Source organism: Bos mutus, chromosome 10 (assembly GCF_027580195.1).
Source record: "Bos mutus isolate GX-2022 chromosome 10, NWIPB_WYAK_1.1, whole genome shotgun sequence".
Taxonomy (NCBI): Eukaryota; Metazoa; Chordata; class Mammalia; order Artiodactyla; family Bovidae; genus Bos; species Bos mutus.
In genome coordinates this window covers 55,426,573-55,444,008 of record NC_091626.1, presented here as the reverse complement: position 1 = coordinate 55,444,008, position 17,436 = coordinate 55,426,573, and the positions used below count along the sequence as shown (strand labels likewise).

The 17,436-nt window shown below is 35.9% G+C and overlaps 1 protein-coding gene across 7 annotated transcripts in view; it reads right to left on the bottom strand.

The window, feature by feature from the left end:
* TCF12 (transcription factor 12) overlaps positions 1-17,436 on the bottom strand; it is a 396,425-nt gene that overhangs the window by 225,894 nt on the left and 153,095 nt on the right. The window contains exon 3 of one of the 7 annotated variants that reach the window (XM_070377975.1): positions 13,993-14,054. The exons of the other annotated variants lie outside the window; for them this stretch is intronic. Within the exon in view, the coding sequence (XP_070234076.1) occupies positions 13,993-14,040 (48 nt within the window). The 5' untranslated portion in view covers positions 14,041-14,054. The remainder of the gene's footprint in view (positions 1-13,992; positions 14,055-17,436) is intronic. 7 annotated transcript variants of the gene reach the window in all.

The window sequence follows — 17,436 nt, the reverse complement described above, 5'->3', positions numbered from 1 at the left end:
CTAATCACCCAATTTGCTTAGTGGTGCTCAAAATAATGGAGGTAGTCATAAAAGCTTTTGAGAACTTTTTAAACATACAGATTGTGATGGGGAAAAAAGCAAACAAAATGGGAAAGGGAAAATCCTTTGGTAAGTGAATATCAAATACAGGCATTCATTCCTCCTGCAGAATATTCCACTTGCCCAAGGTGGTAATAAACTGCAGCAATCTATTGTAATGTTGACTCAATTCCTACAAAGAATGAGAATAGAGACCCCAACAAATCTAGGAGCAAATTTTTATACCATTAGGACCAGTAGTTGAGTGTCCTCCTGTAAAATGGAATTTATGATAATAACTTGACAATTACAGTTAAGAATTACTATTCATTGTAACAAAATGGGGAGAAAAAATCTAGAGAAAAACTGTGTAACTCCATTCCAGTAAACTAAAGGGGGCATCTGAATGGCCTGGATGCAAGACTGAAAATACTAAAAAAAACTGAATCATTCCCACAGAGATAAAAATCTTTAGGGTGACAGCCTGAAATCCAACTTCAACCTGAGGTTCAACCAGAGAAAAAGTATCAGAGGCAGCATTAAGTCTTATTCAGAGAATCTGTGATTTGTTCTGAAGCAATGAAGCTACCCAGACATAGAAACTGAATATAAAAGTACTAGTTATAAACAAACCCATCACCCCCTTCTTCAGTTGCTAGATCCTCAAAGTCCATGGTGGTTACAGGGCTAGAGGACCACAGGTACCATATTAATATTCCAACAAAGAAAGGGCAAAATAAGAAATGTTTATTTCTACATAATACCAACGGACAATAAGGCCCCCGTTTTCTGACCTATCCAGTTTTTCTTGCAGTATTTTCAGCAGCTGAAATGTCAGGACTTCCTTTGAAAAACAGAAAGGCATCATCATCAGATATAGAGGTAGGTGTAACTACTCTGAATATATTTAATAAAGAAAACTTAACTTTCAGACATGACTTTTTAATGATAAATGGGCTTGTGAAAACTAAGCATGGTCTCTTAACAAAGATTTCAATATTAAATGACTAGCTTAGAGAAAGAACCCAGCAAGTTTTTCTTGGATTCTTAATGATCCCCCAGTTTTAACTTTAAATTTTTTAGTTGACAAAGAATTTAAAATATTTCTGACGAAGCCAACTAACTCTTTCTTAGTTTAAGAAATTTTAAAAATTGTATCTGTCTATGCTGCTGCTGCTGCTAAGTCGCTTCAGTCATGTCCGACTCTGTGCGACCCCATGGACTGCAGGCCACCAGACTCCCGTTCCTGGGATTCTCCAGGCAAGAAGTATCTGTCTATAAATATCCCACAACTGCAGCTTTAGAATCACTATTAGAATCACTATATTTTCCATCCATATGTTAACATTTCAAAGATATATTTAAAGAAACTTTTCTAGATTAGCCTTTACTACTATGAAGATCAGAGGAAATTAAATTCTAAATACATTACCCCCACTTCTCATAGCATTTTTATAAAAAGACTCATTACTCATTTCTGCGTATCTGTCAATCTTCTTGCTTTTAAGAATCAGTAAGTAAAGCTATCTACTCCTTCATCAGGTGCCTAACTAGCAAGGCCTCTGAGTAATTCCAATACACTGCTGAGAAATGATCCCTGGGGGAGCACTCATTCATCAGTTCGCAAAACATGAACAAAAGCAAACCAACTTTTTTTTAATAACTAAAAGCAGGATTTTTGAAGCTACTCACATGTCTAGATATCCTAATTTACTCAAATCGTACATATATTTATCTAACCAAATTATGTGAACTCATAAAAAGGAAAGCAGAAACCCTTCTTTCACTCTAAAGAAAAAGCACGTACCCTAGAATGAGTATGAGAAATAGGGGTGAACCTATTGTTCAGTTCATATGAGTTCTGAATGCTTCTAAGTGGAAGCACCTCACTCCATGACCATGATGCCATTGCATAAGGATAGTATTCTTCATGCAATACGGTAATAACACACAAAACAGCAACTTCATCAAGTACAGTATCAAACAAATAGTTATAAGATCTGTTATCAGAGAAAACCTTTGCTCTGATGTGTGTATGTGTATTCTAAACCTGGTAGTTAAACGAAGGGCTTCCCTGGTAGCTCAGCTGGTAAAGAATCCATTTGCAATGCAGGAGACCCTGGTTCGATTCCTGGATTGGTAAGATCCCCTGGAGAAGGGATAGTCTACCCACTCCAGTATCCTAGGGCTTCCCTGATGGCTCAGACGGTAAAGAATCCGCCTGTAATGTGGGAGACCTGGGTTTGATCCCTGGGTTGGGAAATCCCTGAGGACAAGGTAACCCACTCCAGTATTCTTGCCTGGAGAATCCCTATGGACAGAGGAACCTGGAGGGCTGCAGTCCATAGGGGTTGGACATGACACAGTGACTAAGCACGGCACAATTGAATGAAACTGACAAAGAAATTTAAAAGGTATTAATTCATTAGAATACTTATAGCTAATATATCTAATTAAAAGGAAGAATAACAAGATAGTTATTTCCTTAAAAGTAAAATTACAGTGTAATTCAGACATTTAGTCTAAATTGATACTGTTTTACTATATTTTCATCGAGTACCAATTTTTCAGATACTTAAAAAAAAACAAGATTAGTTAAGTACATCATGCAACATTTTCAGATAATGAACAACATCAGAGACTGGCTTTCCTTTGATAATCAATACTAGTTCACAATAAGACCAGTCTTTTTTTTTTTTAATATATATATATATGCCTCCTAAGAGAGATTGGGAGATGTGCCACTTGGATAGTAAGGCTAATAGTGGCAGAAACTGACTTATAATCTTATTGATCAAATCTGCCAATTTCATTCATAGGAATAACTAAATTGATTTTCTCTCTTGTTTGCCTATCTGCTTCAACTTCTTATGTTTTCAGTGTATACTATTAAATTCTACTATAGATACCACCAGGTGGGTTTATCAACACTTCTGAGAGGGGGATCTTCTTGTCTCTACTCCTCCTGACTTCCTTCTGGCTTTCTTCTTTCCTCTAACCATCTCTCTTTTCTTTTACCTGTCTTCTCATATCATTTTAATCTAGCTATTTACAAAACTAGAGAGGTAAAAATGTGTGAATGAAAGCGTGACAATGCATATATAAGTATTACTGCCAAATAATATCAAGCACTGTGCTAAGTGCTAGGATACAAGGATGAATAAAACAGTCTGCTTTCAAGGAGTTCACCATTTGGAAAAAGAAAGAGACAGTATATGAAAATATTTTAATATACTTTTGTATGAGGTCTGAGCCTCAGATGTTTCTTTTCACAAGATAGCTTCCAAAGCTTTGATAGTAATATTAGACTCCCTATTAGTTTAAGGGACCAGTAATACTTTGAAAGAAGCCAAAGACAGTCTGCCAACCTCCAAGTTAAACTTTCTGGGTTGAGAATAGTTTAGAAAATGGCAATATACCAGAACAGTTTCAAAGAAGATAAGCAGTGACAGGCAGGCAGAAAAAAATGAAACAGTGAAAATCAGATAATAAAAATATCAATAAGCTTGCCTCCGGTGGCATCGTAAGCATCACAGCTAGCTTTCAATGAGTGACTACTATATGCTAGCGAGGGCTGTCATGCATTCTATCGGCTAATTTAAACTATGTATAGAAACCATATTTTCTTCATATCCTAGATGAGGAAATTTTCCCCTAGAGAATTTAAATAACTTTCCCAAGGTCAGACAGTGGTATAGAATTTATTTAAACTTGGGAATCATGACAGCAGATGACTTACTGTTAGCCACTAATTTTTTTCCCCCATCTCCAGCACTAAGAAACCTGGCAATAGAATACAAACTTAAACAGAGAATAATTTCTTTTAGGCCATCCATTTTCAGGGTCTCAGAATCCCTTGGTCAGGACCTCTTGTATAAAAAACATTTTCTCTTAAAAGACAAAGAACCCCAAAACGCTTTTGTTTATGTGGGACATCAGTTAGTTCAGTTGCTCGCTTGGTTGTGTCTGACTCTTTCCACCCCCATAGACTCCCGCCCTCCAGGTTCCTCTGTCCATGGGATTTTCCAGGCAAGAATACTGGATCTGGTTGCTACTTTCTACTTCAGGGGATTTTCCCGACCCAGGGATCAAATCCACGTCTCCTGCACTGCAGGCAGATTCTTCACCACTGAGGCACCAGCGAAGTGGGACATATTCACTGATAATTACCATATGAGAAATTAAACCTAAGGAATTTTAAAAACACAAGAACTGTCAGAGCTGACATCATCATATAACACGTAGCATTTAGAAACTCCACATTAAACTCAGGAAAGAATAATTGAAATGGCAAAGTTTTAATATTATCAAGTAAATAGATTTAAACTTTCAACACTCTAAAGGGGTCCCAGGGACATCAAGAGGTCCCTAAAACACAGGAAGTAAACTACTGGATGCAACTATTTACTATATTTTAAAATAAATCATGAATCCCTCATTACCACTATCTTCTCAGAATCTGGAAACCTTGGTTGAAAATAATTTACTTAAAAGAGAGAGGACTTATTTCAGAGATGAGGAAAGATTCAGGAAAGTCAGGGGGGCAGGCCTAAGATCACACAGTTAGTAGCAGATATCTAACCTTATTATACTAATAGAACATTATTTTTGGTTTCTGATTACACAGTATCACTAGACAAGTATTTTGGGATAGTTGGTAGTAAGGAAAGCAATTATACAATAGTGAATAGAGTATCAAAATCCAAAGATCTCTTGAATAAGCCAGTATTTTCAGTGTTGTGTAGGAAAAGCTAACAGGGCTGGTTTCACTTCTCCATTTATTTATAATGTGCTGCTCACAGGGCTCCTATTGATGAACCAAATCCATGGTCCCTATTAGATTAGCCTAATTAAAAAACTACATTTTCACTTACACTTTCACACAACACAAAGTTCAGATTAACAGAGGCCAGATTAACCCTCACACTTGGAACGATACCAAAAAAAAATCTCTAAATAAAATACATTAAGCAATACTTCTGAGACACTGGACATGGGCAGTATAGGACTGTAACACCTGAGATAGAGGAAACAAGGTGAATCCTAGTATTACTGGGGAGAGGGAAAGGGCAGGGGACAGGGAGAGGAGGAGGAAAAGGAAGAAAGGAAGAAGGAAAAGAGAGCTCATAACTTAGAACTCTATACATTTTGTAAAAAAATATTAAGAATATTTCAGACACATGGAACAAGAAAAACTTATCAGCACCAGACCTACACAATGAGGAATGTTAAAGGAAGTTCTTCAATCAAAATGAAAATAATACCAGTTTAGAAATATGAATTTATACAAAGAACTAAAGCATAGATTGGGAAACAGTGGAAACAGTCTCAGACTTTATTTTTGGGGGCTCCAAAATCACTGTAGATGGTGATTGCAGCCATGAAATTAAAAGACGCTTACTCCTTGGAAGGAAAGTTATGACCAACCTAGACATCATATTGAAAAAGAGACATTACTTTGCAACAAAGGTCCATCTAGTCAAGGCTACGGTTTTTCCAGTGGTCATGTACGGATGCGAGAGTTGGATTGTGAAGAAAGCTGAGCGCCGAAGAATTGATGCTTTTGAACTGTGGTGTTGGAGAAGACTCTTGAGAGTCCCTTGGACTGCAAGGAGGTCCAACCAGTCCATCCTAAAGGAGATTAGTCCTGGGTGTTCATTGGGACTGATGCTGAGGCTGAAACTCCAATACTTTGGCCACCTCATGTGAAGAGCTGACTCACTGGAAAAGACCCTGATGCTGGGAGGGATTGGGGGCAGGAGGAGAAGGGGACGACAGAGGATGAGATGGCTGGATGGCATCACTGACTCGATGCAGATGAGTTTGGGTGAACTCTGGGAGTTGGTGATGGACAGGGAGGCCTGGTGTGCTGCGATTCATGGGGTCACAAAGAGTAAGACACAACTGAGCGAATGAACTGAACTGAAAGCATGTACTCTGGCTACAATAGAATGAAATTAAATATTAATAATAAAAATACCTGCAGATAATCTCCAAATATTACAAATTTAAACATACACTTCTAAATAACCCAAGGATCAAGGAAGAAATCAATAGGAAAATTGGAACAGAGCAGAGTACAAAACTGAGAAGTTAATGATTAGAACCAATACAGAATTGTTTTATAGATACTATAACTGCCACTACAGGAAAAAAGTTAAGTGCGTGATAACCAGACTGTAGCCATGACATAAGCTGTTTCATTCTGAGCAGAACTGAATCTATGGCCAGCAAAATTCCAAGAACTGGCCTCAAGAGAATGGGATTAACGTTATTGCTCATAATCATCTTTATCTTTGTGAACATCAAAATAATTGTAGCTCACTCTGCCCATATATTTAAGCAGAAAACCAAAATTGTCAGCAAAACAGACACACATTGACACCTTCCACTCTGAGAAAACAGGACCTATGTCAGAATGAAGTTATAGAAAATAGACCTTCACCCTATTCCCATAGAAATGGAATGATGTTCTGACAAGTGGGGATTTGCAAGTGGCTCTTTGCAGGAAACCACCCTCAGCCCCTTTTCTTGTCACTTTAGCAAAGCTGTATAATAACTAACTTTTACCCAGCACTCCCCCATGCTCTACTAATCTAAAGTCCAAGCACACCTTTCAAAGCTTTTAACCGCACAATACCTTGCCTAACTTGTGGGTTCTTTCCATAGATTAAAGAAGTAGAAATGAAGAATAAGGAATTAACAGATGACCAGATCTCTTCCCTAGCTTCCCCTTCAGTAATCTTCTGAACACACCTTGTGAACAAGGTAATATCTAGAGGAAGATCACAAGAAGTAATGAGTCTGTAGGCAGTGTGGGGGATGACAATAACTTTGACCCCCTATCTGAATGATTAGCTGAGATTACTTCCCTCCTTCTTCTTTAAAGTTTCATGGCCGAGCAGAACCTTCAGAGTTGGTTTTCAGGGATGCTGAGTCTACCATCTGTACAGATGGCTGGCATTCTAATTAAAGCCATCTTTCATTTCTTCCATTTTTGAGTATGTAATTTATCTTGTAAATGGAGAATGGTGGGACCCTAGTCTTTTGGTAACAAAATTATAAAGTATTTTTAACTGAATGAAATGAAAATACAAAATGGGAAAAACTGTGGGATACAGGTAACATCATGATCAGAGGAAAATTTATAGTACTAAATGCCTGTTAGAAATCAATGACCACAACTCCCATCTTGGTAAACTAAAAAACAAAAAGCAACCTAAATTCATAGTAGAGGTAGAGTAGAACTCAAACATACTGAAAAGAGAAAAACAATTGAGAAAACCAATGAAACAAAAACAAGTTCTTTGATAAAGTCAGTAAAAGAGATACACCTCTAGGCATACTGATCAGGAAAAAAAAGAAACAGTTCACCAAAATCAGAAATGAGGTAGGGATTTTAACTACAGATCCTACAAACACTGTGCCAAGAGGACTCTAAGATACCCCCCAATAATCTCTGTCTTTTGGTATTCATACCCTTATATAAGCCATTCTTCTTGAGTGTGACCTGACCTATTGACTTGCTTCTAATCAACAGAATACTGCAAAGTAATAGAATGTCATTTCCATAATTAGGCTTCATAATACTGTGCATTCTATCTTGCTAGCAGACCCCTCCAGCTTGAAAGCTTTGATGAAGCAAGCTGTCATGATGGAAAGGCCCAGTTGGAAAGATACTGAAGGCAGCTTCCAGCCAAAATGGAACATTCATCTTCAACAAACCAAAAGGAACTGATGACCAAAAAATAGATAATCTCAGAAGGGGACCCTTCCCCAATCAATCTTTCAGATGAGACCCCAGTTCTGGTGAATACTTTGTTTACAGCCTTATAAAAGACCTTGAGGCAAAGGATCAAGCTAAGCTATACCAATTCGTCACCCACAGAAACCATGAATCCATATATGTGTACTATTTCAAGCCACTAAGATTGCAGTAATTTGATATTATAGCAAGAGATTACCTAATATAAATATATAAAAGTAAAGAAAATTATTAACAACTTTATGCCATTAATTCAATTTAGATGAAATGGACAAATAGATATATTTCTTAAAATACACAAACTAACAAAGCTCACTCAACAAAAAAACTGAACAGCTCTTATCAATTAATGAAGTTAAAATTAAAAACAATCCTCCAAAGAAAACTCCAGGCCCATGTATCTTCACTGGTAAATTCTGAAAAATATTTGAAGAGGAAATAAGAGCAGTATTACATAAATTCTTTCAAGGAATTAAAATGCAAGTAATATTTCTCAACTCATTCTTTGAGGTATTATTGTGATACCAAATTCTGGCAGGCAAGATAAGAAAAAAACCACTACAGATCAGTATTACTCAAATATAAAAATTCTTATATTTATATTCATTTCAGCAAATTGAATTTAACAATATATAAAAGAACAACAATAATAACCTAGAGCTATTTTTCTCAGGAATGTCAAGTTGGTTTAAAATTAAAAATAGTAATCATAAAATTTTACACATTAATAAAGAAAATCCATATGATCACCTCAATAGATGAAAAAAATTTTTAAATAAAGTCCAACATTCATTTTTGATAAATATTCTCAACAAATTAAGAATAAAAGGAATCTTCCTCAATCTAATAAATCATATGAACAAAACCTATAACTAATATCAAGTTTAATGGGAAAAGACTGATTGTTACCCCAATATTAAGGACAGGGCAAAGAAATCACAATCAATTCAAAAAATGCGAAAAATTCAGGTTGGAAAAGAAAAAGTTAAATTCTCATATTCAAACAGAAAATCCTTCAGGATGTACAAAAAAAGCTACTACAGCCAGTGAGCTTAGCCATGTGCAGGACACAAGGTCAATATGCCAAACCTATTATAGTTTTATATAAGACATGAACAACTAGAAATTGAAACTTATAACATCAAAATATTTATTTAGTAATTAACTAAATGAAAAATGTGCAATATGTGTTCATTGAAAACTATAAACATTACTGAAAGAAATTAGAGTAAGAGAGTTATACCAATAGTCACTGATCAGAAGATTCCACATTGTTAAACTATCAATTCCCCTTAAACTGATGTGAGTCCTTGCAATCCTACCAAAAATCCCAGAAGATTTTTGTAGAAACTGATATGCTGATTTCAAACTTTTCATTGTCTATGCAATGTATCTAAAATAGGAAAAACAACTTTGAAACAGAATAAATAAGACTGCATGACTTATACTACTTGATATTAATCTGTATTTTAAAGGTACAGTAATCAAGATAATATAGTATTGATTCAAAGGTTAAAAAAAAAATCAATGGAACAGTGTCTGGAAATTGATCCTCCCGTACATGGTTAATTGATTTTCAACAGAGATAACAGGTGAATTCAATGGGGGAAAAGGACAATCTTTTCATTGAACACTACCAACAAAAATAAGTATATATGTTGTCAAATTTACTATTTATTGAGACTGGTACTATCAAACAATTCATAGGTAATAGGATTTGACAGTAGGAAAAAAAAAAAAAGAGAGAAGTACTATATTCTATCCCTTTCTTAAAGATTTATATTTATAATAAATTCTGAGACACTTAATACCAACAAGGACATCTGTCTAATTTTATTTTAACTCAATAATATATAAATATATTGGATCATGGAGCTCTGTATTTACATACTGTTTATTAATAACCTAAGCCGAGTTTGAGAAACTCTGATCTTGTTAAAAAATTTCTGTTTTACATGTTAGGAATTAAGTCCAGAATAAGTAACTCATTTGACCAAGTTTACTCATCAAATGGGAGAAGTCTCTAGACTGAAGATCTCTATTCTTGTATTACAAACCATCTTTGTCACTTGATATGTTTTGGAGGTTTTATAACCAAGTATTGCTTCTATTTTTGTGCTTCTACTCTCCCTGGGCCTTCATGATATAACTTCTATCATTCTCTGCTTTCATGTGAGAGTGAACGCTCCTTTTACCCAAGAAACATGGACTGAGCATTTTTGTTTTCCAACTAATGCCAGTGAAATCTCAGTAAATCTTTCATAAATGAAAAAAAGTGGAAGAAAAAATGTGAACAGCCCACAAACTAAAATTTGGACACCCAAGAGAAGACTACAAAATTCCAAACTGGGAAGAAAGACACTGAGGAAAAGTGTTATCTACAAGAGCAAGGTAGGGTTGTTAGGGGGAAAAAAATTCAAGAAAATTTTTACAGAGTAAGGACTCAGAAAAATAAACAATGAAATTTCATAGTGTCACCAATGTGGAGAAGACATTTGGTTCAGGACAGCTGATGCTCCACTGGTTAATCACTAAATAATTTCCTAAACTAAACACCAAGAATATGAACTGCTCCATGCAAAATGCTACAGATTGCTTATGACATAAAACCACATGAAATAATTACTTCACTTGACAGCAAAAAGGATTAAGTGTCTATTCAATATGTCACAGGATAACAGTCCAAGCTTGTTATTCTCAAAATAAAAATGTTAGAGTGTACAACAAAAATATATCACAGGAGGAACTGATATTACCTGATCATGCTAAACCTTTGACTTTTCTGGATTCCAAAGACAAATGGGCCTTAGGTAGCATTACTACGAACAAAGCTAGTAGAGATGATGGAATTCCAGCTGAACTATTTCAAGTCTTAAAAGATGATGCTGTTAAAGTGCTGCACTCAATATGCCAGCAAATTTGGAAAACTCAGCAGATGGCCATAGGGATGGAAAAGGTCAGTTTTAATCCCAATCTCAAAGAAAGGCAATGCCAAAGAATGCTCAAACAACTGCACAATTACACTCATCTCACACACTAGCAAAGTAATGCTCAAAATTCTCCAAGCGAAGTTTCAACAGAACATGAACCAAAAACTTCCAGACGTTCAAACTGGATTTAGAAAAGGCAGAGGAACCAGAGATCAAATTGCCAACATCTGTTGAATCATCAAAAAAGCAAGAGAGTTCCAGAAAAACATCTACTTCTGCTTTATTGACTACACCAAAGCCTTTGACTGTGTAGATCACAACAAACTCTGGAAAATTCTGAGAGATGGGAATACCAGACCACCTTATCCTGCTTTCTGAGAAATCTGTGTACAGTTTGAACTGGACATGGAACAACAGACTGGTTCCAAATCGGGAAAGGAGTACGTCAAGGCTGTATATTGTCACCCTGCTTATTTAACTTATATTCAGAGAACATCATGTGAAATGCCAGACTGGATGAAGCACAAGCTGGAATCAAGACTGCTGGGAGAAATATCAATAACCTCAGATATGCAGATGACAACACCCTTATGGCAGAAAGCGAAGAGGAACTGAAGAGCCTGTTGATGAAAGTCAAAGAGGAGAGGGAAAAAGCTGGCTTAAAACTGAACATTAAAAAAACCAAGATCATGGCATCTGGTCCCATCACTTCATGGCAAATAGATGGGGAAACAATGGAAACAGTGACAGACTTTATTTTCTTGGGCTTCAAAATCTCTGCAGATGGTGACTGCAGCCATGAAATTAAAAAACACTTGCTCTTGGAAGAAAAGCTATGACCAACCTAGACAGTATATTAAAAACCAGAGACATTACTTTGCCGACAAAAGTCCATCTACTCAAAGCTATGGTTTTTCCAGTAGTCATGCATGGATGTGAGAGTTGGACTATAAAGAAAGCTGAGCACCGAAGAATTGATGCTTTTGAACTATAGTGTTGGAGAAGACTCTCGAGAGTCCATTGGACTGCAAGGAGAGCCAACCAGTCAATCCTAAAGGAAATCAGTCTGAATATTCATTGGAAGGACTGATGCTGAAGCTGAAGCTCCAACACTTTGGCCACCTGACATGAAGAGCCAACTCATTTGAGAAGACCCTGATTCTGGGAAAGATTGAAGGCAGGAAGAAAAGGGGCCAACGGAGGATGAGATGGTTGGATGGTATCACCGACTCAATGGACATGAGTTTGAGCAAGCTCCCGGAGTTGGTGATGGACAGGGAAGCCTGGCGTGCTGCAGTCATGGGGTCGTGAAGAGTCGGACGTAACTGAACTGAAGCCTGTGACATACATAAGCTCACTGAAGTCTTATCACTATCTTGTGAAGTAGATACCTTTCAAACAGATTTGAGGAATTATCTGAAGCCTCTTCTGTTAGAATTCTGTCTTTAAGAATATAGACTAATAAGAATCTATGTTCATAAGAATCTGGGTTGCCCAATTTTATTTCTCCTAATAATCTCCAAATCCCAAGATCTGTTTATCTGCTATGAACTTCTCCAATAGTTTCAACTTTTTAAACATAATTACCTTCATGTGACTTACAGGACCTCTTGGTGGGCATTTAAAAACTGCAACAGGTCCTGCATTTTGTTCAGGACATACTCCAGGAATTCACAACAGCTGTCTCTCTAAGGAGTACTTAAGACTTACAAAATTCTGGGGGTTACCTTCTATGAGACTGAATGTAAAAAGAGGAACACTTATAGACTTTTTAATAAATTACAGATATGTGCTGAATATGTTATTCTTTTAATTCTCACACACTTCTTATTCTACAAATCTCACTTCAGATGAGAAATCTGAGGCTCAGAAATTAAGTTATCTTATCTTTTCCAAGGTCAAATACAGTGGTGATACCAGGAAACAAACTTATCTGACTTATTCCATAGCTTATATTTTTTATGTCTAAAATGTGAGTAAGATTCAATAAATAATGATAGTAACCATCATCTTATAGCATCTACTCAGTGTCCAACTCCTAGATAAATAGTAATAACAACTATTTTGTGGTCTCCCTGGTGGTTCAGATAGTAAAGAATCTGCCTGCAATGCAGGAGACTCAGGTTTGATCCCTGGGTCAGGAAGATCCCCTGTTGAAGGGAATGGCTACCCACTCCAGTATTCTTGCCTGGAGAATTCTGTGGACAGAGGAACCTTGCAGGCCATACAATCCACGGTTCGCAAAGAGTTGGACATGTCTGAGTGGCTTTCACTTTTCACTTTGGGGTCTCTTTTAAACTATAGCCAGTGTGATATGGTCCAAAGGGACAGTAATTTAAAATCATACTGCCTGGTTACTAGTCTTGGGTGCTTAATATTTGGTTAGCTATCTACCTTCTCTGACCCCCCGTTTCTTCACTTCTAAAATGATGACTTTTCCAATGGTTTCTTGATGAGCTGGTATGAAGCTTACAAAAGGTAATATGTGAAAGGTTTTAAACCATACAGTGGCAAATGGTATTGTAAATATTGTTATTAATTAAAACAGGCTAAGCACACCTAAAGATGTATCCTGCCAGAATCTACCCTCCATTATTTTTTCATGAATAAGAAACATCTAAATTTACAGAAAATAAGTAAAAATCTGTCTAAAAAATTACAAAAAGGGACAAAGAAGAGATTCAAAGATTAACTTGCTTTGACTCCCATTTGTTAACTTTAAAGACAACACTGGGATAAAAAAAGAGAGAGAATTGTAAAGATCAATCCTGATAAAGATGTTATTTCATAGACAAACAAAATTAAATGAAACTCACAATGAGGTGAAAAACTGACCTGCTAGCCCACAAGATCTATGGTAGAACATCTCAACAGACACTGTTCCTGGAAGAATAGCTAAACTGAAAAAACAGAAGGTCTGACTAGCTTAAAAATGGAAAAGTAGACAATCTGATAGCTATGTGATTTCTTTCACTTTAAATATCCACTAGCAAGAAATTTAAAGGAGTGTGTCTCATCTCAATTCAATTTTTTTCCTTAACCAAAAACATTAAGATTATAATTTACAGGGAGGTATTGTTTTGAATAAGACCACAAGTAACAAACAAAACTTTCTCTCATGGGTTTATCTGAACCTAACTTTAAGACACATCTTTTTCTCACCCATAGTTTTCTTCATGTTCAGAACATTCAGAAGGAGCAGTTACATAACAAAACAAATTAATGGGAACATAGAGGCAATATATAGAAAACACTTACTTTAATTCTCTGTCCCTCCTGTCTTGCTTTGCTATTTAACTGCTTCATCTCGTGTTTTGTACCTGAGATCAAGAGGCATAAAATACTATTTCAAAATTTGTGTGTCCTTTCTAATTATTGCATTTGATCTCATAGTAGCTATAAAACCTATATCATTTTCCCATTCAAAAATAAAAACAATTGCAAACAGAAAACAATCTAGAAAAAATATGTGTTCTAAGGGAGAAAACTTCATTACCCATCAATACTGACAAATGGGGGACAATGAGAAAAAAGTATTTTTTTATTTACACAACTAGGTTTTCCCATTTATAAGGGAAGCTATTTATCAAAATCAAACAATCTAGTAGTGGTATAACACAACCACAGCTAACTTGTCAAAACCTAAATAAAACACATGGAGTTTAAGTTTAAGGAGTCATCGTTCTCTGGGGGGGAGTGAGTCTACATGATTTTGTATCTTTCTCAGTCACTAACTGTGCCAGTTTCCTTTTCCTTTGTGACATCTCTTGTCTTTCAATTATTTTGTGATCTTAATCCTATTATCTCGACATAAGTCTTATTTCATTACAAGTGAGCCTGTGTAGTAACATCGAATCAGATCATCCAATCTCTTGTCACTTTTTCACTCTGAATCCATCCTTCATACCCAATGTATTGATCTTCATAAAACCCTTTCTGCCATTTCCCATGTCAAAGTCTATATTTAATTGGCTCTCTATTCCCCAAAGGATAGACTTTATTTCTTCTACAGAAAGGTTATCTGCCTTATCATACTAATCACCTACAAAGCAAGGGGTTATTTGGTATTTATTGCATTTGTGATTTTGGTGCCTCTGTAACTTGTGGTGTCATCATTCTATATTTCCAAAAAGTTGTCTTCCTTTCCACCTTATTTGCACAAGTACTGTTTCTCCTACAGTATTCTATTCAAACATTTCCTATTCTAATAAGTCTTTCCTGACCACCCAAAGTAATTTCTCCCTCTCCTGTATCTCATGGTAATCAATGAAATTACCTTGGTAATTAGTTATTCATTGCCTAATTAAAGCTTCTCACTGTGGCCTTAGAGAGTTAAAGTTCTACAGTTTACTTAAAATAAATATTACTTGTATAACTAATCGTATTTCCTGAACTCTAAGATACACATCCATTCACTTAGGACATTAAAAAAAAGCAGTGCATCCACTAATCTCAGCATGGTAAAACTAGGGAACCACAGTAAATGCAAATTCCAAAAAAGCAGGCAGACAACACCATCATCCTTATTTACAAGCGTAACTCTCATGCCACTGTGCTCTAGTGGGAGAAGAAAACATGTTCTCTCTACTCCTAGATATTCCCAAGGCCTCTACTGTCAAATGTAAATTAACTACACACCAAGTTCTCTCAAAACTTCACCCAGTATAACCCTTTCTGGGGTCAGAATTACCTCTATTTTTTGGTCTGTTGTTTTTTTTTTTTTTTTTTGGACAGACAGCATATGAGGGGACTCTAACTTGCTACCCATCAAACTTTAGAGTGGCTCTTAGTCAAGCTATTCCATATATATGAAGAAACAGAGATTGAATACCTGCTAACAATGGAGAGAGCACTAAGGAAAATTAAGATCCCTTTAGCCACATCTAGCACAGTTCAGAAGTCATTAGAGAAGTAACATTAAACGAATACAGATAACCTTATGGACTCATTTTAGTGTCCATAGAATCTGAAAGCTCTGTGTTTATTCTAGTTGAATTTTTAGTTATTTTTGCTTCCCTTAACCCAAGTACCCAATCGATGGATTTGTGTATGATGCTCAGAAATCTAGAACAACCTCTGAATCTTTGTACCCTAATATTTTCATTTTCTATTAATACCTGATCTGGTCAGTCAAGCTGCCATCCATGTATTTTCCTAACAAGTGATCTGAGAAATGACTACTGATGGTGCTTTTTAAATAAACTGAACCCTCATATCCCTTCACAGCAACAGGTAGCACAAGCCACAATATGTATTACAATGAAAGACCTCAAAACATACCAACTATTTATCCTTCAACAGAAAGTTCCTGACATTATTTTGCGCTGAGTCATATACAGCAGCTTAGCTAAACTAAGTATTTTAAAGCCAACTCATCACCACATAACTGGTTTTCCCCTTCTCCACTAATAGGTCTAAGTCCGGAACTGCAGTAAGGTAGTTATTATTAGTATCCACCCCACCCCATCCCCCCTACCAATGAAAAAAAGAAAAACTGGTTCGAGGCAAAGAGAAGTAACATGATTAGAGTCATATAGCTAACAAACAGGAGTGCCAGAAACAGAGCACAGACATCAAGCTCTTAAATTCTACACTATTCTGTCTTACAAAACACTATACTTGCTAGGCAATTCTTTTTTTTAAAGCAAATCATGTCCAATGTCTTCTTTAGAAATATCACTTGCAGATGCTCTTCTTTTTTCACCTTTGCCCTCTCTCTTCTCCCATTCCTTTATTATACGGCCGAAAATTTTAGAAAATTCTTTGAGCTGGGAATACTAAGGGGGTCAAAAACACTAGCATAGAATTTAGAATATGTGAGTTCTAGGCCAGGATCTATCATTAACTAGGCAATGTTTCTAGCCAAATCTCGTGTGTATTTTGTATCAGCAGCACACATCTCAACCTAGCCAAATCTCAAATTCTGTTAGTTTCCTCATTTAGGAAATAAAAAGACTGGATATAGATAACGAACACACTTTCCAGTTTTGAAAATTCTATATTGATATTGCAAAATGGGGAGGGAAAAAAAGAGCAACACACACAACTATTTCATTCTGCAAACCACATTATAAAGAGAAAGTAACACCATGGTAGAAATTTAGCAATTAGAAAAAAATAAGCACACAAACTCTACTCAGTTGAATGGTGTTTCTTTTCCAAAACAACCACCATGATGGATTATATGTAATTTGAAAATACTCATGATTAAACAGCCAGCTCTTGGTCATTGATGGTACCTATAAATATAACTTCTATTAGTAGTGACCTATCAGTGAACTCATACCTTTTAAATTGAGGAATGCAAACTCTATATCTTAGGAAAGAGTATCATCAAAAGACTTCTTTTTCTTATGAGCCCTCTCATAACCCCTAGACAGGATATAAACTCCAATGGTACAACAGCATTCTGAGCTCAGTCTAGGTTGGGTAGCAGAGCTTAAGATGGCAGGAAAACCAAGATGACATGGTCCTTTGGAATTTCCATAAATTAAAATGATCAAACATTTTGAAACAGAATTTGTACATGAGGAAATATAAGCACAAAAACACACAATGAAATATTAGATACCTTGAGAAAATAATAATGCTGATAATAATAGTAGCTTTCATTTATTCTATCAATAAATGAAGTACTTCATAGCTATTATTGCATTCCATCTCTTCCAAAATCCTACGAAGTATGTGTAAGATTACCATAAT